Below are 20,335 nucleotides of genomic sequence, written 5' to 3'. Positions count from 1 at the left end.
CAAAGTTATGCTTTTTTGTTCAATTTTCTTTTCAACTCAAAATTGTTATCCACCAAACGAAGCGGATGATAGCGTTTATGCTTGGCCCATGAAATACAGGGGTTTTCGTGTCAATTTTCAATGTCTACAACATTTTTCATCGATTGTGAGTTGTTTTTCAACAGTTATCACTTGATGTTGTACAGTCAATTCACTAGTTGAACGCTTTTTAGTTGGCATGCTTTTCAGTTGAACGCTTTCAGTTGAAGTTCAACCAGTGAGATCGGACTGTATTTGCATCACAATAATGTTACAGTTCTTCCACATGATTTTCAACACGTCTCAAGCTGGTACAGCGTTTTTAAAGTCAGCTACGAATGTAAACATTGTTATTCATCACGTGCAAGATGTTAATCCACATCAATCTGATATTTCATTTCCATCATCATAATTTTCAATATCTTCAACATGATTTTCAACACGACTCAAGCTGGATTGAGCCAGACAGTGCTTTGTTATGTGTTGACAATCATGTGTTGGAACTGAATTTCATTTTGAAGCTAATATACCATTTGATAGCTGTTGAAAAACATCGTGGAGGCGGTGAATAATGATTTGCACGATCGAAAGTAACTTGAAACCCTGTAAGGTCCGGTAAACAAATCCAACCCCGAGACAGACACGTGCTAAAAGTGTCAGATTCGTTGGACTAATTCCGCCAGCCAAACGAATTTTCCCGGTGCCGCGATATTTTACTTAAGTTCTTCATAATCAATAATTTTTTAAATAATCCAGAATAGTTATTCAAATAATGACTCCTTGCGAATAGCACGTGTAAACGTGGCTAAATCGCCCAACTGTCAAATTGCTACGATTTTTTTAAGTGCGATTTTGAATATTGTTGATAAACAAACCATCTCCACTGCAAACAGGATTTTGATTCCGTCGCATCGAGATGGCGATAATTTTACGCAATATCAGCAACATTTGTCGACTTTGTCTAAACGACGACGAGGTACTGTTTCCCGCCACGAATATCCTAGATTCAGGACTAACCAGCGAAGATGTGGAGCGGTGCACCGGTGTTCAGGTTTGCGGCTGGCTCCTTCCATTTTAGCTATCGCATAATCGCTCGTTTTGTTGTGTTTTACTACAGCTATTTGACGAGTCGAACATTTTCTACGCGGTTTGCATCGAATGCCACAACAAGGTGCAAAAGTTTACCGCGTATCGAAGCTGCTGCATGAACAACGATGTGCGATTTCGTCGCCTGTATCCGATGATATTCGAGAAGCTGGTCTGGGACGAAGAAACGGGCCCGGAGGAGTGTTTGAAAGCGGACACCGTTGACCATAGCTACTGTGTGGAGACGTATGAAAATCCACCGGAAGAGGAAAGCGTACCGGAAGAGGAAAGCGCTGCACCAGTTGATCTGCCGGAAGAAATAGATCCAGAATATGAAGAGCTGGTAGAGCTGTATGCGGCTGACGACACCAAAGTTGATGTTGATGTTGACATTATAGAAGAGATCGTACTCGAAACGAACGCCGACGTCGAAATCATCCCTCAAGAGAGCGGTGAAGAAACATTCTTGCCAGAGTTGCCTCCGGTGCAGGAAGCAACGGTGGAGGAAGTGGAGCATCAGGAAGACAACGCGTGTGTAATCGAATCAAATGCATGCTTACAGGGAGTAGTAGAACTCAGCGAACCTAGCCAACAACAGCACTCCACAGACGAACCGCAGATTGCGCACCAAAGCACTGAAGAGGAGAGTGAGTACGAGTGGATGGAAGAACCGAAGGCGGCTGAAGAAAGCACAGCCAAGGGTGCCAAAGGAAGCAGACCCAAACAGCAGCTTTGCACGCTGTGCGGGAAGCTGGTTAGCTATCTGCGGGACCACATGATAACGCACACGAAGGAACAGAAGTACGCGTGCGACCGGTGCCCGTTCGTATCGAGCCGCAAGGCGAATTTAAAAACGCACGTGCAAAACGTACACCTCAAGCGGGTGATAAGGAGGTGTGAAAAATGTGACCGCGGTTTCAGCTACGTCGACTCGTACAACGCTCACATGGTTTGTGTTGCAAGTCAATGCGATTTTTGTTTCCATTCGCACAGGGAAATCTTACATCGTTTTTTTCCTCTCACCGTTTCAGCGCGCCAAACACAATCTGGGAGAGTATTTTGAGTGTAAAATATGTTCGAAGAAATTTCGCCACCGTGGCGGACTGAATGGCCACCTGAACCGCAAGCACAACGAGGAGAGCAACTGTACCTGTCCGGTTTGTGGATTCGTGTGCCAGGACAAGTAAGTTATTTGAAGCGAAAATTAATAATCTGTACATCATTTCTAACCGATTCTGCTTCCACCCATCAGAAAAGGGTTGAAGGACCATAGCAGGGTGCATTCCAACGAGAAGCCGTTTGTGTGCCGGCACTGTCCGAAGGCTTTCAAGAGCACGTACGCACGCCGAACGCACGAGCTGATCCACAAGGGTGTTGTTTTTTCGTGCACGGTGTGCGAAAAATCCTATCGCTACAAGTCGCAACTGGTGCTGCATTCGAAAAAACACAACGCGCAGCCAAATACGCAGCAGCAAGAAAATGAGCGATAACTGGTGGTAAAACATTAATATAGGAAATAGATCAAATGTCCCTGTTTTGTCTTAAATTTAATAAAATATTTTGTTTTGTACATTTATCTAAAATTTACAGTGGAGCGCCAAAAACACTATAATTCATGACAAATATTCACATTGGAAAATCATGAAGTAAATAAAAACTGGATTATTTTTGACAAAATATAAGACAAATTAACAAACATTAAGAACTTGTGGTTAAATATATCCTATGGCTCATTATCCGTTTTACTCGCATATCCAGGCGAGGTCGATTCCTGATGAGCCCTGATAAACGACGCTCCACTGTATTAAGGCTGGAAATCAAGAGGTTCGACTTACGCGGGAATTCGAGGTAGCCATTCCGGAATCGATTCCGACGAAAGCTTCTTTCATTCCCATCACTATTCCATATGCATGATCAGCAGGCTCGTCGAACCACAGCTTAGCAAATTGGAGCTGTCAAAAGATGTAAACAAACAAAGTGCAGCAATCAATCCTCGATGGAGCAATTCGAGGAAGCTAACACAAAAACCTAGCTCGCCCGTTGTCGTCCGAAATGGAATCAATTTTAGATGAAGTTCGCTGTGTTTGTCGGCTATGTCTGTGCGAAGGGGAAGGCGTGTTGGTTCCGGTCTGTAAAATACTCAACCTTACCTTAACGGTGGACGATATCGAACGATGCAGTGGCGTAAAGGTAAGTAGCACCAGTAGCTTTTCCCTCTTGGAACCCGGTTTCCGGTTTTATGTTACCGTTTTGTTTCCGTTTTCTAGATAGCGAAGGAAAACAGCATTCCGTATTCTGTTTGTGAAGATTGCCACAGCAAACTGACACTCTTTACCACCTTTCGTACCTTCTGCCTATCCAATGATGCCCGATTTCGAGAACTGTTTGCAGCGGTATTTGCAAATGTTCCATCGGACGAAGAACAGTCGCTACAGGAAATGGACAGTAACGACAAGACACGGCCTGCAATGGGTGACCACATCGGGTATATTGCAACATACGCAGGACCAACGTTCCAGAGCAAGATAGCGAAGGTGGAATATCTCGAGCAGGACGACAGTTCATCGGACTGCAGCAGCTTGAAGGGGCAAGATAATTCAGACGAAGAGGATAATTTAGCCATCGTCGTGGAAGGCAATGAATCTTACGGGGAGCATCCACAAGATCGCAGCGTATCCCCGGACAGAGAAGCTAGTGAACAGGAAAATGAAGAAAAGGCTTCCGTTACGGACTGTGGACGCGGGGTGGACAGCGTCGGAAGTGCTTCTGATATAGAGGACAACGATGAGGAGAACGAGCGAACCCAAAAGAATGCTCTCCAGGATAAGAACTCCCGCCGGCAGCTGTGCCCGATGTGCGGTAAGCTGGTGTACGACCTTCCGGTCCATATAGTATCGCACACGAAGGAGCGCAAGCACGTCTGTCCCCATTGTTCCATGGCTTATGGGCGCAAAACGTACCTGAAGATGCACGTGGAAGCGGTGCACCTGAAGAAGGTGGTCAAAACGTGTGAAGTGTGCAATCGCGGCTTTACGCAACGAACCGGCTACGAAGCACACATGGTAAGCGTTGTTGTGCATCAGCTTTCCTTTATTGTTTTAATCGATATTCGATACATGTACATACATAATCGATACATTTTTTTTCATTTTTCCTGGCAGCGGGCACAGCACAACATCGGAAAATGGTACGAATGCAAACTGTGCGATATGCAGTTTCGGCACCCGGGTGGCTTGCGGGAGCATAATAATCGCAAGCACAACGAAAAATCCAACTGCTCGTGCCCGACCTGTGGCATGGAGTTTCAAAGCAAGTGAGTAGGGGAAGAGTGGAATATTTAAATGCAATTATTGATCAAAGCTGTTACCCTGAATTTTACATTGCAGAGTTGGGCTGAAAAATCACAGCAGGGTGCACTCCGTGGTGCAGATGTTTGCGTGCAAGCACTGCCCGAAACGGTTCAAAAGTCCCAACGCGCACAAGCAACACGAGCTTACCCATTTGGGCGTTACCTTTCCCTGTCCGGTTTGTGCGAAAACGTACCGGTACAGTCAAAACCTTACGGCTCATATGCGAAAGCACAAAACCAAAGATAGTTTGTAGCCGGATGTGCAGGATGATGGGGAACCTTTTAAGCGAAATAAACTCTAACGGAACTGAAGCTCTCCTTGGCATACTGAAGGTACGGATAATGAACTACGTAGGGGTTGGCGAACCTCGTAACTCTTCTGCATATTTGTCATGGATATTCGAGCGACATCAGCTTCTTGTCCTGCAAATAAGAGAATAGCGGTTTGAAGTCATTAAGCAGGACGGTCTCTACCATTGGATGCGATAAGCGTATATCAGCCCTGAGGCTGCATAACGAGTTCAGGTGTACCAGGGACTAGGTCCTCGGCGGCCAGTAGTCCGTAAACGAATTACACATCTACCCTTGTTGAGAGATGAAAATAGAAGGAATGTGATATTTCTAAATTTCACTAATTGCGATTGTTTAACAGTTTTGCTTCATTTTACGATCTCTCGATCAGCAAGGATGCAAAAAGTGTGAATTCTTCCGCCATAATAGACCAAGAACATGAGAGTAATGTGTAATAAGTTAACTACTAAAGAGGTTTGTATAAAAATATTGACAGCCTAAAGCAACAACACTGAAGTTCACAACAAACACATGATTTTTGCCGTGTACTAATTTGCCATAAACGATGCCATGATAACGGACCGTTTAAAAATTGAATGCAAAGCTGTCAAAAACGAAAATTTGACAAGCAGAAATATTGTTGGCTCCAAGGTGTGTTTATTAAGGAGGTGAATTGTTAGCGCGTTTTCCGGGCGCCATCATTGAGTATTGTTATGTCAAATCGCATACAATTTTCTATACCCCCCTCCAGCCCTCCCCGATTTTAATACCGGAGCATCCAGTATTGTTATGTCAAGTCGTGAAATGTCAATTTGCTCTGAAGCACTTCACCTCCTAATATCCATACACCTTGGTTGGCTCTTCACAAATGTTTACAAACAAACGAACGTTTGCCGTCCTCGCGTAGAAATGGCCAGTTTTGTGCGTGTAATTGATAAAATTTGTAGACTCTGCTTATCGGAAAATGAAGCAATTCTACTGCCAACATCACAGGTCATCGATTCAACACTGACCGTCGATGATATTGAGCGATGTACCGGCGTACGGGTAGGTGTGGTGATGGTGAGGTTCTACTTCTCATGTTCCCCATCGTTCTAACGGACTTTCTTCCTTTTGCTCGTTAAGGTGGAAGAGGAACACGTGACGTACGTGATTTGTGAACCGTGCCACAATAAGCTGCAAAAATTTACCGCCTACCGATACTTCTGCTTAAGCAATGACGAGCGCTTCCGGGAACTGTTTTCAGCGCTGTGCGCAAGTGAGCGAGATTCGGAGGCTAAACCACCCAGCGCGACTTTCGAACACAGCTACTTTCGAATGGACGGTGACAGTGAGTACGTGATTAGCTACGCCAAACCCTCGGATGATGGTTATGAAGAAGCAATCGAGGCCTTTGGGCTCGAGGAACTTCTACAGCCGGAAGAGCATGTTGAAATGGTCGAACCAACGGAGCAGCAGAACAGTGACGAGGGATTGGACTGGTGGTCCGCCACTACACCACCATTACCGTCCGAAGCCGAACTTTCCACAGAGGAGCTGGAAGAGATTGAGCCTCCGGTGAAACCAAAGAAACCACGGAAACCGTACGTGCGACGAGCGACGGTAGGTAAAGAGCAGGATAGTTCGATGAAAAAACCACGGGTGTATAAGAAGCGACCAAATCAAAACAAGCTGCCCAAGAAGCTGTGCACGGTGTGTGGTAAGTTTGTGGCCAACTTGAACCATCACCTCCTATCGCACACTAACGAGCGAAGGTTCGTCTGCACATACTGTCCGGGGGCGTTCAGTCGCAGCTCGTTATTGAAGGTGCACGTGGAAGCGGTACATCTGAAGAAGACGGCCAAGACCTGTGAGCTGTGCGATAGGAGCTTTACGCACAAATCCAGCTACACGATCCACATGGTAAGCAATTTGGGATTAATGTCAGCACGCTCTTCCATCGCTGAACATAAAGGAGTTTTGGGTAAAACACAACTATACTCGATGATCGATGGGATCGGAATAATATTTTATTATATTGTTAATCTAGCAATCGCATAGTTGACAAAATGCAAAGGCAGACCGCAGTAGTCTGTAATAGCATGCACCAATTGTTGTAATACAACTTTCAGTAAGAACGGAGGTCTTTAGGTTATGGGCCCAGACAAGCAGAAAGAAGTGGCGGTTCATGGAATCTCGCATTTTTCTGAACAGGCTACGACACCTAGAAGTTTAGGGTCGAAGAGTAATTGAAAGCCTCGTAGGTAGGCTGTTCCAGCAGAGGCTAGTGAAGTGGCCATATTCGAGGAAATGGACGCCATCGTTGCTGGTGAGTTTCATCTCGAATGAGTACTTGGAATGTATACAAGAGTAGACCACGGTGAAAGAAATGTGGAACGTTCTTGAACATACATTCGCCGAGAAGTCCTCGGAAAGGCAGATAGTTACACGAAATCAGATTGCGCACCTTCAACAATTTGAGGATCTGGTTCGGCAGCTTCGAGTAGCTGGATTGAAGCAAGATGAAAGCGATGTCTGCTCTGTATTTAGCTTAACCCTTCCGGAGTCCTAAGAACCCCTGATGACTGCATTGGAAAAGCTTCCCGAATCTCAATTAACTTATGGGTTAATGAAGACCCGGTTGCTAGACCCAGGGCGTGGAAACTTTAAATCAACCAGTGTACATTGACGTACCAAAGAATCCTCTTGAGGGAGAGTCCCTCTTGGCCAAGAAAACCGGTGTCGTTAGTGGCATGAGCAACCGTGGTATTCTCATGAGCGCATTCTCATAGCGGAAGTGAAGCGTTCTGACCAGCATCGTTATCTTGGTCGCATCAAGGAGGTTTGGTCACCAATTATGTGCGTGAGAACGTTGACATTGGTGTGCGTTATGTGACGAAAGAGTCCTTAAGGACCAAAGTCACTATAATTTCTTTGACAGACAGATTGGTGTGCGTTATATATCGTTTTTGCTCGTGATAAAGAGAAGTTGATCGTACCGTTAATATATAATCAAAAGTATATCAATGCCGACAGGAAGGAGACTCCTATTGAACAACACGTCAGAGAGAACTTCTTGGCGGAATCGTTCACTTGCTACGTAGTGCAGTCGTGGCTGACCAAGACACAAACAGCAAGTAGCGGATAAGTTCCTTAATAAGCAGCACAGCATCCGATAGAAGATCGACAATTTTACGCAGGACAACAAGAAGATGATGGACTTCGACGAGAATCTGACGTCTAGAAACCTGCAGTACATGATCTTGTGCGAGCATTTGAATGCACTGGAGAACGACTGGGAGGAGCTGCACCAGATCAGTGTTGGGTTACATGAATCTTTCGCCAAAGTTCTTTTATATGAATCTTCGGTGATGAATGATTCGAATCTCGAATCGAATCTTCAAAGATTTATGAATCTCTTAAAGAATCTCTAAGGATTCATGTAACACCAAGGATTCGAAGATTCGTGAATCTATAAGATTCATAAATTCAATAAAAATCATATATTTCCAGAGGATCATGAATCTTTCGAAATATTGAATTGGCGCGATCTTAACTAACGACATGCCCGTCGTGGGTTCAACCGTCCCCCCTACCATCGACCGTCTCCCCGTAGCAAAACAAATTATCCGGCTGCGTGTTATATGCCAAGATGTCCCGAAAGCCTCTAAAGACTGGTATGACCACGTAGGTTGTTACGCCATGAAGAAGAACAATGAAAAGCTCAAGTTCTATGAATCATTGGAGTTTTATGAATTCCGCGAATTTCATGAATCCCTAGAGATTCGTGAATCTTTCAAGATATATTAATCTTTCGAGATTCATGAATCTTTGGTGATCCATGAATCATTGGAGATCCACGCATCTTTGGAGATCCATGAATCATTGGAGATCCATGCATCTTTGGAAATTGATAAATCTTTGAGATTATGAATCTTTGAAAATGAAGATTTATATTCATTGAATCATTTCTAAGATTAATTCAGAAACATGAATCTGAATTAGATGTAGCCTACAACACTACACCAGTTGTGGAAGAACTGGCAGGAACACCTCGCAGCATTTGAACTATTAGCTGTTCAATCGCTACGCGTGCCAGACCAAGATACTTCTGGGTCAGCGCTGGTCAATCGTGCGCCTGTTCAGCTGAAGCAGGACGAAGTACCACGTTGGAGAGGAACAATGAAAAAATCAACACAACCGTCTTTGTAGTCGATCAAATGACGAACAAGGTAGCCGTTTGATAATTATCAAGAACCAGTTGTTGTAGGCGATTGGTAATCAGTAGCTAGTTTTTCTTCAAGGCATGGCTTGAAACTGTTGAACAAGATCGGAGTTTGTGATTGAGAGGGGGTATTGTAGATCTAGCAATCGCGTAGCCAGAAACAACGGACCTCTTTATATTATAAACTAATTCTATATCAAGGTTAGATCAATGATTACTTTGATAATCCAACTGATTTTTTTTTTATTTTTTATATTCCGTTCTGTAAGCGAGCTGCACATAATATTGGCGATTGGTACGAATGCAAGCTTTGCGATCTGAAATTTCGCCATCCGGGAAGCTTGCGGGACCACAACAATCGCAAGCACAATGTGGCGAGCAACTGCGAATGCACAATCTGCGGCATGATGTTTGAGGATAGGTGAGAATGAATTTTACTAATATTGTGGGGAACGTTGCTAATGATCGTCTTTTTCTGTTCTTGTTTTGTAGCTACGGATTGAAGAAACATGGCCGAGTGCACTCGAACGAGCAACCGTTTGCGTGTCGCTACTGTCCGAAGCGTTTCAAGAGCCCGAACGCGCACCGGGCACACGAGCTGATCCACCAGGGTGTCGTGTTCACGTGTGAGTACTGTAACAAAACCTATCGATACAAATCGCTGCTCAATATGCATATGAAAAAAGAGCACAAGAAGCAGGTGGCCGAAAGCGAAACAAAAAATAATTAGATTCATTTAGGCAGAAAAGAGCAGGAAGAAACGACACAAGCAGGGAAAGAGTGGTAGAAGGATGCAGCTATACCCTGTCCAATGTTCTCGGCGGCCAGTAATTTTTAAAGGAGATTATGGTAAAACACATCAACTTTTGTTGAACGATGAGAATAGATTGAATGTGATATTTTTAATTCAAGGCTTCAGTACTATATCACTTTCCCGATGTCTCCATCAGCAGGAATGCAAAACCACGCGCCAATTCTTCCGCCATATTAGACCAAGACCATGAGAGTAATTTTAATAGGATAACTAATAAGGAGATTTGAATAAAAATATCGACTACATAAAGCAACAACATTGAATTTCACAACAAACAAATTATTTTTGTTGTGTACTAATTTTCCATAAACGATGCCATAATAACGGACCGTTTAAAAATTGAATGCAAAGCTGTCAAAACCAAAATTTGACAAGCAGAAATATTGATGGCTCTTCACAAATGTTTACAAACAAACGACGTTTGCCGTCCTCGCGTAGAAATGACCAGTTTTGTGCGTGTAATTGATAAAATTTGTAGACTCTGCTTATCGGAAAATGAAGCAATTCTACTGCCAACATCACAGGTCATCGATTCAACACTGACCGTCGATGATATTGAGCGATGTTCCGGCGTACGGGTAGGTGTGGTGATGGTGAGGTTCTACTTCTCATGTTCCCCATCGTTCTAACGGTCTTTCTTCCTTTTGCTCGTTAAGGTGGAGGAGGAAAACGTGTCGTACGTGATATGCGAATCGTGCCACAACAAGCTGCAAAAATTTACCGCCTACCGTTACTTCTGCTTAAGCAATGACAAGCGCTTCCGGGAACTGTTTTCAGCGCTGTGCGCAAGTGAGCGAGATTCGGAGGCTAAACCACCGAGTGCGATGTCCGAACACAGCTACTTCCGAATGGACGATGACAGTGAGTACGTGATTAGCTACGCCAAACCATCGGATGATGGTTATGAAGAAGTAATCGAGGCGTTTGGGCTCGAGGAACATCTAGAGCCGGAAGAGCATGTTGAAATGCTCGAACCAACGGAGCAGCAGAACAGTGACGAGGGATTGGACTGGTGGTTCGCCACTACACCACCATCACCGTCCGAAGCCGAACCTTTCACAGAGGAGCTGGAAGAGATTAAGCCTCCGGAGAAACCAAAGAAACCACGGAAACCGTACGTGCGACGGGCGACGATTGGTAAAGAGCAGGATAGTTCGATGAAAAAACCACGGGTGTATAAGAAGCGACCAAATCGAAACAAGCTTCCCAAGAAGCTGTGCACGGTGTGTGGTAAGTTTGTGGCCCACTTGAACCATCACCTTCTATCGCACACAAAGGAACGAAGGTTCCCTTGCACATACTGTCCGAGGGCTTTCAGTCGCAGCTCGTTATTGAAGGTGCACGTAGAAACGGTACATCTGAAGAAGACGGCCAAGAGCTGTGAGCTGTGCGATAGGAGCTTTTCGTACAAATCCAGCTACACGATCCACATGGTAAGCAGCTGGGGACTGTTGTTAACTTGGCATGGCATTCCATCGCTGAACACATGTTTTTTTTTTTTCTATTTTCATATTCCGTTCTGTAAGCGAGCTGCACATGATATTGGCGAATGGTACGAATGCAAGCTTTGCGATCTGAAGTTTCGGCATCCGGGAGGCTTGCGGGGTCACAACAATCGCAAGCACAATGTGGCGAGCAACTGCGAATGCACAATCTGCGGCATGATCTTTCAGGACAAGTGAGATGGGATTTGGATGGGATTGTCAGGAGCGTTGCTAATAACCTTTTTCTCTTGTTCTTTCGTAGTATTGGACTGAAGAAACATGGCCGAGTGCACTCGAACGAACAACCGTTTGCGTGTCGCTACTGTCCGAAGCGTTTCAAAAGCCCGAACGCGCATCGGGCACACGAGCTGATCCACCAGGGTGTCGTGTTCACGTGTGAGTACTGTGAGAAAACCTATCGGTACAAATCGTTGCTGAATATGCATGTGAAAAAAGAGCACAAGAAGCAGGTGGCGAAAAGCGAGAGAAAAAAAGCTTTGGCCAACACACAATCGTAAGATAAGTTAAATTAAAAATTACCATAATGCTGTTAAAGCATTGCGCAGTACGCTCATTTACTGTTTATGAATGTTGATGTGAATTTCTCTATGACTAAATTAATAAAATAACAATTAATTTCTATAGGGAATGTCCAATATGCATCCAATATCCAATAATGTATCATGAATATCCAATTATTTGTTTGTTACCGTTCCTCTCAGATAGCGCATAGGATGTTTTACAGCTTGCCAGTGATGCGATCCAGGGTTGTTGTTATATCGGCTCAGCTGATCAACTGCAAACAAGATATCAGATCTGGTGCATTGAGCTAGGTATATCAGGCAACCTACAGCCTCTTGATAAGGCACCACTGACATCAATTCTTCTTCTTCTGTTTGTGGCCACATTTTCTTGGTTAGCTTTATGGAAGATTTCATAGCAGTAGCAACAGCTTCGCAGTCTGCAATTCCGTTTTTCAAATAATTCACACGAATCCCTAAACAATTTTTAGCTGGTCCCAAATCCTTCATCGGGAACATACCGCTCAATTGCGTCTTTAGTTGTATCGAATCGAAATACCATTTTCCGTTTTCCTTCGATCCACACGTAGAAAGCACTGCACAGAACGAATCGTTTCCCTTCGTGCTGTAGCAATCCTTCACTATATGGCCAAATTTCAAACATTTTCCACATTTCGGTCCCTTAGCTGTATTAGACTTTTTAGTTAACTTACCGATATTAATGTGCTTCGTCCTTGCAACAAACTGACATGGGAGAAACCTCTTGTAGAAGTTTCGTTTGAATGATGTTTCCAGTGATGACAATACGGGAGTTTTCAAGGGCCACAATCATTAGGCGATACTGTTCTGGTTATCCAGCCAACAATAGACTAAAATCGGGAAACCAATTCCATTCAGTTGATGCGCTGTTGACACAATGCGATTAACATAATCCGACATAGAATCGCATGATTCTAGATCTGTCAACAATACGACTCGTCTTGTAAGGCCAGAGTCTTCGAAAGCCTTTTCTAGTTTTGATCAAACTTCTCTCGCTTTTGTCGCTTTCTTCACGTGAACGTAGTTCACTGAAGTATCGACGGATTCGTAGCTTCCATCGTAGTTCTTCTTCGGCTTCACTGCAGCATCCAGAGATCTTCGAGTTCCAGAAACACTTGCACTGCAAACTTCCATGTTACCTCATTTTCTCTTCCGATGAGTCGTTCAATGCCAGGAAGTCTTGATGTTGTAATGCTACTACCTGCAGCGCTTGATGGATCCAGCTGAGTTCGGGTTCATCTTAAAACTTCTTCGGAATAATGGCTAAAAGATTCTGCTTCATGGACTGTACGCTTCTGGACCCTTAACCCATACGGACTTGTTACTTGTTACCCAACTACGGCTTACTATGATTTCAAAAATTTCAAAAAAATCCATACATGATCAGCAATTTGGACAGCATTCGTCTAACCACGCCATAATGTCAACAAATCAATGACAGTTCGGCTAATTTTGACATTTTGGCCGTAAAAAAGGCAATCAATGTTGTTGGTAAACAAACTCTCGCATTGTACGCGCGATGGCGGACAGAATTAGCGAATTAAATAGTATTTGCCGGCTCTGTTTGTGCGAAGACGATGAGGCGCTCTTTCCCGTGTCCAGCATCATCGATCCCTCGCTAACGGATGTAGATATAGAGCGTTTCACCGGGATACAGGTAAGTTTCCGCTTCCCGTTAGATATCACCATTTCCGCTAACCCAATGCGTTTGCTCACTGTTGCAGCTGTTTGGCGAAGAATGTATATCGTACTCGATCTGTGTCGACTGTGGTAATAAGCTGAAAAAGTGCTCTTTATTCCGTGCGGCGTGTTTAAACAATGACACGCTGTTCAAGCAACTGTTTGCGGTGCTGCTCGAAAGTGCCAGGAAGGAAACATTGGGCGGAGAAAATCGCGATAAAAAGGAGGAAGCGGTGGAACAGCACGAGGAAGTAATAGTGGAAGAGTTCGCGCTGGTCGAGGCAAGCGAACGTTTGGAGCAGCTGATCGAGCAAGCGGAAGATGTTGAGATCGAAACGCAAGAGCTGTCCGGGGAAGAAGACGAGGAAACCGCCAGCAGTGACGAGATGGAAGACGGCTCGCAGGAAAACGCCGAAAGCGGCGACGAGTCTGGGACGAACAATTTGCTGGATGAAAGCACCGACAGTGTAGAAAATAGTCCGCCCGCTCGTACGAGGCGGCTGTCCTCGCGGTCGGCCAGAAGCGCACAAACGAGCGACGCAACCCGCTTACGGAGGAAGGCAGACCACCACTATCAGCATTGCGATGCGTGCGGGAAGATGGTGTCGGATCTGAAAAGTCACATGCTCAGCCACACGAAGGAGAAACGGTTCTCCTGCCCGTACTGTGCCGTGACGATGACGTTCAAGTCGAATCTAAACATCCATATCAAGACGGTCCATTTGAAGGAGATTTCGAAATCGTGCGAGCTGTGCGGGCAAGGATTCGTCAATTACAATTCCTACAAGCACCATATGGTGCGTGCCAGCAGACGAGCTTGCATTTTTCAATCCTTCTAATTGATAAACGGTACTGTTCTCTTTTTATTCACAGGCTTCACAGCACGGAACGGGTGAGTACAGCTGTGAAACGTGTGCGAAAAGGTTTACGCATCTGCGAACGTACAACATGCACGTGCGCCGGCACCATAAAGCCGATGCGACGTACAAGAAAAAGAAGCAACTTTGTGGCACGTGCGGCGCCATGGTTACGCACATAGCGACGCACATGCTCACCCATACGCAGGAGAAGCGGTACGCCTGTCCGCACTGTCCGATCGAAATGGTGGACCGGGGGAATCTGATGCGCCATGTCCGGTCGGTCCATCTGCAGAGTGAGGTGAAGTCGTGCGAAACGTGCGGCATAGGCTTCAAGTATCCCAGCTCGCACAGATCTCACATGGTAGGTAGTGGCGCGGTAGTGTTCGATTAGAAGTATGATTGTCTTAATGATCATTTCCATTTGTCCATTTAGCTCCGAGTGCACGGCATTGGGAAAACGTTCGACTGCCACATGTGTGCCAAAAAGTTCAACCACAACAGTGGGCTTAAATCGCACATTGCCCGTGTGCACAGCAATGAGCGAAAGTTTGAGTGTGAAACATGTGGGATGCTGTTTAAAGTGAAGTAAGTGTAACTGCGTTTGTTTGCGCTCAAGGTACAACCCTAACGCTCTACCATTTATCTTTGCAGAGTCGCCCTTACGAAGCATCAGCTAGTGCACTCGACGGAGCAACCGTACGCGTGCAATCAATGTCCGAAACGGTTTAAAAGTCGCCATGGACGCAATTCACACCAACTGACCCACAGTGGCATAGTGTTTCCGTGTCCGCACTGTGACAAATCGTACCGGTACAAAGATGTGCTTGGCATTCACATTCGGCAGAACCATCCCGAAGCAAAGGAGGAGAAGTCGATAGCGTGTGAATAAGGAAGTTGGACTAATTTGAAGCGTTTTTTTATACGATGACTCTTACGACTCGTTATTGGTATCGCGTGGACACTGTTAAATGTATCAACTCGTTCTTTTATGGAGGCGCCGTTTTTATTTGACTTGCGGTTTCTTGGACATCTAGCCACCTTTATCCCTGATCAAACGTTGGTCGACCACTACTGACGATAGAGAAAACTCGCGAATGAAAGCCTCTTTGTTGATCAATTTCGACAAACGTTTGGACACGGACGTTGGAAAGGGAATTTCTAAAGGTAGGATAGCTGCCCAAGACTTGAAAAGAAAGGCTAAGATGGTGGTTACGTATCGCAATGTAACCTTGAAGGACTTTCAAGTATTTTGATAAAAGGCTTTACAGGGTTTTCGAGGATTATATAGACATGTTCAGCGAGTTGTAGATTCGTTCAGGCATATACAGGGTTTTCGAGGATTATATAGACATGTTCAGCGAGTTGTAGATTCGTTCAGGCATATAATAGACTCTTTCAGCGAGATATAGAATTGTTGGGATGTAGGTGTAGACATGTTCGGTTATACTGTAGAGCTGTCACTTTCGTACCCCTTGGACTGCAAGTTGGATCATTCTCATCAGAAGGTAAACAAACGGTTTTCGAAAAAATATGCTTTTTTCAACTAATTTATGTATTAAACAGCTTGGAGAATGATTATTAGCTACTTTTAGGACTTTTAAGAATGAAAAATTGAACCCTGCGGCACAGTGTGTAAACAAAACAAATGACAGCTCTACAGAATCGCTGAACATGTCTACACCTACATCCGAACAATTCTATATCTCGCTGAAAGAGTCTATTATATGCCTGAACGAATCTACAACTCGCTGAACATGTCTATATAATGCTCGAAAACCCTGTATTTACGCAGGATATGTGGACAATTTTTTAATATTGTGGTTTCTGTATTGTTAATTGCTCATCGGAATACACCTTCTTTTGTATGGAAACGTTAATTTTTCGATTGATGTACGATAAAGAAATGCCTTGAGAAGACTGTGGTAAGCTGATATCCAAAAATCTGTGGATCTCGTATCTGAGATGGTTTCTTGATTGATTGATCCTTGATTAGTTGGTAGTGATCCTATTCAGGCGTGTGTCAGGTGTAACTCTGGCTCTAACTAAGTCGTGCGTTTAGTTCCGTTGTCTAGAGCAGGGGTCTCCAAACTTTTCAGTTCGCGGGCCGCATTGCTTCACAAATAACTTTGTTGAGGGCCATTTTGACGTTACCTTTAGAATGAATGAAAGTTAAAATCTTGTTTTGATTAGAAAAAAAAAACAGAGTTTCTACTGCTTTCTTTTATTGAATTAAAAATATTTTTTGATTAATTAGTCGAAAAATAAGCTATTTATTTTAATCTTTGCAAGTCATCGCTAACCGCATTATAGACTCTCGAGGCCTGCGGGCCGTAGTTTGGAGACCCCTGGCATGAGCAAATATATCTGGAGGCATATTGTTCAGAACAATCAAGAACACACCAGTTTTAATACCATCCATTGGTATGACATCGAGAAAATACCAGTGTTGGGTAAATCTGATTCAGGTTCATGAATCTGAATAAATCCTTGAAATTATTCATTCTGAATTATTCTGAATATCTATTCGAAAGATTCATGAATCTCAAACATTCATTAAACTCAAAGATTGACGAGAATTCGAAAGATTCAAGTATATTTAGGGATGCACGAATTTCAAGGGATTCATAAATCTCCCAAGAGGTTGAGTGTCTTCTTCTTCTTCTTGGCGTAACAACCTACGTGGTCATGTCAGCGCCTACCTATACAGGTTTTCGAGACTTCTTGGGAAGTACTAAGCAGCCAGATAGTTTTCTACAGGGAGACGGGTCCATGCAAGGCTTGAACCCACGACGTGCATGTTGTTAAGCCGTGCGAGTTAACCAATCGATCATGGGATCGTACAAATTCAATATGTTAAAACCATTAATGTCCAAAGGTTCATGTATCCCTGGAGATTTAAGAATCCTAATGGATTCATGAATCTAGTAGATTAATGAATCTTTCGAGATGCATGATTTCTTGGAGATTCGTGAATCTTTCGAGATTCATGATTTCTGGGAGATTCGTGAATCTCTACAGATTTCTTTGGAGATTCTTGAATCTTTAGGGATTCAATTCGTTATTTGAATCACTCATGGTTCAATCACTCAATCTGAACGACAGATTGATGAAACCCAGAGCTAGAACATACACAATTTAACGCTCTACTGTTCCTATACGTGGCATGTACCAGTACTGTACGTGAATTCTTAGCCAGTACAGTAGAGCATGCAACCACAGTATCTTTGGTGATGTTTTAAAGCATACCGTGTGTTTGTTTAACGAACAAGACATATTGGCGTAGCTGTCAGCTTCATATTCTACCAGAATTTGCTAGGATACTGCCAAGGAACTATCGAATGAACGGAAATCATGGAAAAAACGAATGACAATCTGGTCGTGGTGGAATTATTACAGAATTATAGAATTATTAATGTTAGCATTGAATGAATTAGGTTTTAATGCTTTCTGATTAAAAAAATGGTCTAAATACTATTTGAGTACATTTGGTGTAAATGTACCCTATTCCTTATAAAGGAACTCTACAAAGCAAGAACGGATTGAGCTAATTATAATAGGATTCGCTGTATCGACATAAACTCACCATAGTTGTCTCGTTCCATAAGATCGTTCATCTATGGGGCAAAATTTATTGCACCCGTGAACAATCGTTCACACTACACCAATCTCACCCGAAGTGAAGTGAATTACCCTTTTGCTACTAAAGCCAACCAGCCAGCATCATCCATTGGAAACCCGCTGCATTTAAATTAGTAATCACGATACGCACACCGGGCACAGTGGGATGTTCTCATCGCTGCTGCCCAGCATGAAGCACAGCTCCGCATCGTTTCGCACGCCCGATGGACGGGGAAACATCTTAAACAGCGCGTTTAACAATTTAATCAAACGGCCTCGCGAACGATCACACCGTCCATCGTCAGGAGTCTGGCGCACACAGCTTCAGCGAGCAGCATCAGTGTCATCAAATAAAATCTCATCCGAACGAACACGCACCGAAATCGTTCGGTGCAAATCGTTCGGTGTACTCAGTAACTGAGCCGTGTGGTGCGCGCGTGATGGCCCATTAAAATCAATCAAAATGAAAGATCGCATATAACGCAGTAAATTTTGCAATTTTATGGCAAAACACGAATGTGCGGACCGGCACTGGATGCATCCCCCAGTTTGGCCGTTCGGAATAGGGGAAGTAAAAAACTGCCCTTGCGAGCGCGGAAAGAACAGATTTGCATCCCCATTTATTGACCGTTAATGTCGGTCGAAGGTGCCACACGGATCGAAGCAGCAAGCTCCCACTGCCGATGGTGTCAAATTTTGATGATCCCAGACAGATCTCCGGCCCGGTTAGGGAAGGAAGGTAACCATGCATGATTGTATCTTGGCGGTGGTGGTGCAAGAACAAGCGAAAACAAGACATCTCTCCCATTGGGAGCCTTTGGGGGTACAACAGGGCAAAACAAAACACCAACTAATTACGGCGATCGTGCAGTCTTAAAATCGTCACTCTGGCGGTGAGTATCTGATCTGGTGCATCGTTTGGAGGGAAAGAAAAAGGTACATGATTCCTGATTGAAGCATCAGCAGGTTTTATTATATTCTCGCTTTTCTCAAACCGATGCTGTCGTTTCGTTTAGCTCGGGATTTTTTGTTGTTTTGGGCAAGAAGAAGAAGGTGCGCTGCAAACGTGTTCGCCCATAACAGGAGTTCCAGGCCGTTAAAAGTTGGCCGCAATCAAGCTTACGGTTGATTATTCCAGAACTCTGTAAAAATGTACAAGCAGCGCGGAGTTATGAGCCTTAAGTTCAATAATTCTTTCAGCAAATTTTGCTCTTTCAGGCAGCTTTCAGTGTGGTAATCAATTTGCGCCAGTCAGCGATTCAGGCTGAACCATGCTAAACGATCAGTTTGGGATGTTTGGGTCGACCATAGTCAAATCTTTTTAAAGCTCACCCACGCAAGATGACCACGATGAGAGAGAACGGTGTCGTAAGTTACAGCTCATTAGCTACTTAAAAAACGGGATTCAGCTTCCGAGGATAGATGCTTAACGGAGGTGTTTTTTAGAGATATTGGAGGAATAGCCTAAAAAAACCTGAAATCAGTCTGGTTTCGAGAATTGCAAAAGTTTTTAACTTAAACTTTGAAGCCCTTTTGTCATCTAAAATCCAGTTGTGTACAGCATAGTGCTTGTTAAAACAATATTATAGTAGAAAGAGTATTTTTGCCTTTAATTGACTGCAAACGCACTCTTGTCCGGAGTTTATCGGCACAGGGTAGTGCAGAAATTGTCTGATATCTCCCGACGGTGGTAGAAGTCAAAACCTTATAGGGATTTTCAAGGGTTCTCATAATTTTTGGACACTTTCTTGACTCTTGCTTACGGCACCCTTTTAGGTTAAGCTCTTTTGGATTCCTATAGTATTTTCAAATCAACCTTAAGATTCACTGCCCGCAAGAAAGAGGCAAGATAGTGTCTCAAAAATTAAGATCCTAAAAAGCATATCTGAAAGGCATACATCCCTAAAAGGCTATATTTTCAGCATCGGCTATATCTTCATCGGTAGGCTTCCGACAATTCTGATGTCCATAAAATCTACACTGTTATTCTTTCGATAGAATTCTATAAAATTCACTAACTGCAGCATCTTCTATTTCGTGTTGCAGCATCTTCTCTTTCTCTCTCTTTCTCTCTCTCTCTCTCTCTCACACACACATACAGACACATGAGGGTTACGTAATTTATGGATGCTCTCAAAGAGGATAGTGACCGCGACAGAGGTTTCGGTGGATGAAACCTCTTCTGAGATTCTTCCCCAACCTCCTCCGATACCAAACTTCTTTTCATCGTCAATTAACACGTCATGAGCATCGTGAGCAGCTTAATTCTGCACTTCTTGCACCCAAATGGCGGCCCTTTTTGTCGGCGGGGGTTCACTTTAGCAAACCGAGCATTCGTTGTAAAGGATGATATTACTAAATCATCACTAAG

At 43.9% G+C, this 20,335-nt stretch overlaps 4 protein-coding genes across 6 annotated transcripts; all 4 read left to right on the top strand.

The window, feature by feature from the left end:
- The first annotated feature begins 860 nt into the window (after positions 1 to 860).
- Positions 861 to 10,015, top strand: LOC1278278 (zinc finger protein 91). Its single transcript, XM_061656644.1, has 11 exons — positions 861 to 1,069; positions 1,136 to 2,053; positions 2,136 to 2,287; positions 2,357 to 2,589; positions 3,610 to 4,166; positions 4,266 to 4,417; positions 4,491 to 4,629; positions 5,600 to 5,791; positions 5,870 to 6,646; positions 9,218 to 9,369; positions 9,441 to 10,015. Exons 1-11 carry the CDS (start codon positions 935 to 937, stop codon positions 9,676 to 9,678), a joined length of 3,645 nt encoding a protein of 1,214 aa, XP_061512628.1. The 5' UTR covers positions 861 to 934; the 3' UTR covers positions 9,679 to 10,015.
- LOC133392874 (zinc finger protein 32-like) lies at positions 2,826 to 5,079 on the top strand. 3 transcript variants are annotated; one of them, XM_061655223.1, is made up of 4 exons: positions 2,826 to 3,294; positions 3,372 to 4,166; positions 4,266 to 4,417; positions 4,465 to 5,079. In XM_061655223.1, the coding sequence occupies exons 1-4, from the start codon at positions 3,157 to 3,159 to the stop codon at positions 4,499 to 4,501; spliced, it is 1,122 nt and encodes a 373-aa protein (XP_061511207.1). In that variant the 5' UTR covers positions 2,826 to 3,156; the 3' UTR covers positions 4,502 to 5,079. The 3 variants fall into 3 exon arrangements, with proteins under 3 accessions (XP_061511207.1, XP_061511206.1, XP_061511205.1); XM_061655222.1 differs by having other exon boundaries at positions 2,849 to 3,294; positions 4,491 to 5,079; XM_061655221.1 differs by lacking the exon at positions 2,826 to 3,294 and having other exon boundaries at positions 3,364 to 4,166; positions 4,491 to 5,079.
- Positions 10,016 to 10,148: 133 nt separating the features above from the next.
- LOC133392873 (zinc finger protein 628-like) lies at positions 10,149 to 11,910 on the top strand. Its single transcript, XM_061655220.1, has 4 exons — positions 10,149 to 10,340; positions 10,419 to 11,195; positions 11,289 to 11,440; positions 11,509 to 11,910. The coding sequence occupies exons 1-4, from the start codon at positions 10,149 to 10,151 to the stop codon at positions 11,762 to 11,764; spliced, it is 1,377 nt and encodes a 458-aa protein (XP_061511204.1). The 3' UTR covers positions 11,765 to 11,910.
- Positions 11,911 to 12,148: 238 nt separating this feature from the next.
- Positions 12,149 to 15,335, top strand: LOC5668363 (zinc finger protein 160). Its single transcript, XM_061655219.1, has 5 exons — positions 12,149 to 13,463; positions 13,531 to 14,283; positions 14,360 to 14,707; positions 14,780 to 14,931; positions 14,998 to 15,335. Exons 1-5 carry the CDS (start codon positions 13,326 to 13,328, stop codon positions 15,233 to 15,235), a joined length of 1,629 nt encoding a protein of 542 aa, XP_061511203.1. The 5' UTR covers positions 12,149 to 13,325; the 3' UTR covers positions 15,236 to 15,335.
- Positions 15,336 to 20,335: the final 5,000 nt, after the last annotated feature.

The sequence above is a fragment of the Anopheles gambiae genome, chromosome 3 (genome assembly GCF_943734735.2).
Source record: "Anopheles gambiae chromosome 3, idAnoGambNW_F1_1, whole genome shotgun sequence".
NCBI lineage: Eukaryota > Metazoa > Arthropoda > Insecta > Diptera > Culicidae > Anopheles > Anopheles gambiae.
The sequence above is the reverse complement of the archived record's forward strand: the minus strand, read 5'-3'. Positions and strand labels throughout refer to the sequence as shown.

What these genes read in the sequence shown, in the direction of transcription:
- LOC133392873 (XM_061655220.1), top strand. Translation starts at nt 10,149, where the DNA reads ATGGCTCTTCACAAATGTTTACAAACAAACGACGTTTGCCGTCCTCGC. An exon ending in AGCGATGTTCCGGCGTACGG is followed by an intron (nt 10,341 to 10,418) that starts GTAGGTGTGGTG and finishes TTGCTCGTTAAG; the next exon opens with GTGGAGGAGGAAAACGTGTC. An exon ending in GGCATGATCTTTCAGGACAA is followed by an intron (nt 11,441 to 11,508) that starts GTGAGATGGGAT and finishes GTTCTTTCGTAG; the next exon opens with TATTGGACTGAAGAAACATG.
- LOC133392874 (XM_061655222.1), top strand. Translation starts at nt 3,157, where the DNA reads ATGGAATCAATTTTAGATGAAGTTCGCTGTGTTTGTCGGCTATGTCTG. An exon ending in AACGATGCAGTGGCGTAAAG is followed by an intron (nt 3,295 to 3,371) that starts GTAAGTAGCACC and finishes TCCGTTTTCTAG; the next exon opens with ATAGCGAAGGAAAACAGCAT. An exon ending in GGCATGGAGTTTCAAAGCAA is followed by an intron (nt 4,418 to 4,490) that starts GTGAGTAGGGGA and finishes TTTACATTGCAG; the next exon opens with AGTTGGGCTGAAAAATCACA.
- LOC1278278 (XM_061656644.1), top strand. Translation starts at nt 935, where the DNA reads ATGGCGATAATTTTACGCAATATCAGCAACATTTGTCGACTTTGTCTA. An exon ending in GGCATGGAGTTTCAAAGCAA is followed by an intron (nt 4,418 to 4,490) that starts GTGAGTAGGGGA and finishes TTTACATTGCAG; the next exon opens with AGTTGGGCTGAAAAATCACA. An exon ending in GCGTTACCTTTCCCTGTCCG is followed by an intron (nt 4,630 to 5,599) that starts GTTTGTGCGAAA and finishes ATACACCTTGGT; the next exon opens with TGGCTCTTCACAAATGTTTA.
- LOC5668363 (XM_061655219.1), top strand. Translation starts at nt 13,326, where the DNA reads ATGGCGGACAGAATTAGCGAATTAAATAGTATTTGCCGGCTCTGTTTG. An exon ending in GCTCGCACAGATCTCACATG is followed by an intron (nt 14,708 to 14,779) that starts GTAGGTAGTGGC and finishes TTGTCCATTTAG; the next exon opens with CTCCGAGTGCACGGCATTGG. An exon ending in GGGATGCTGTTTAAAGTGAA is followed by an intron (nt 14,932 to 14,997) that starts GTAAGTGTAACT and finishes TTATCTTTGCAG; the next exon opens with AGTCGCCCTTACGAAGCATC.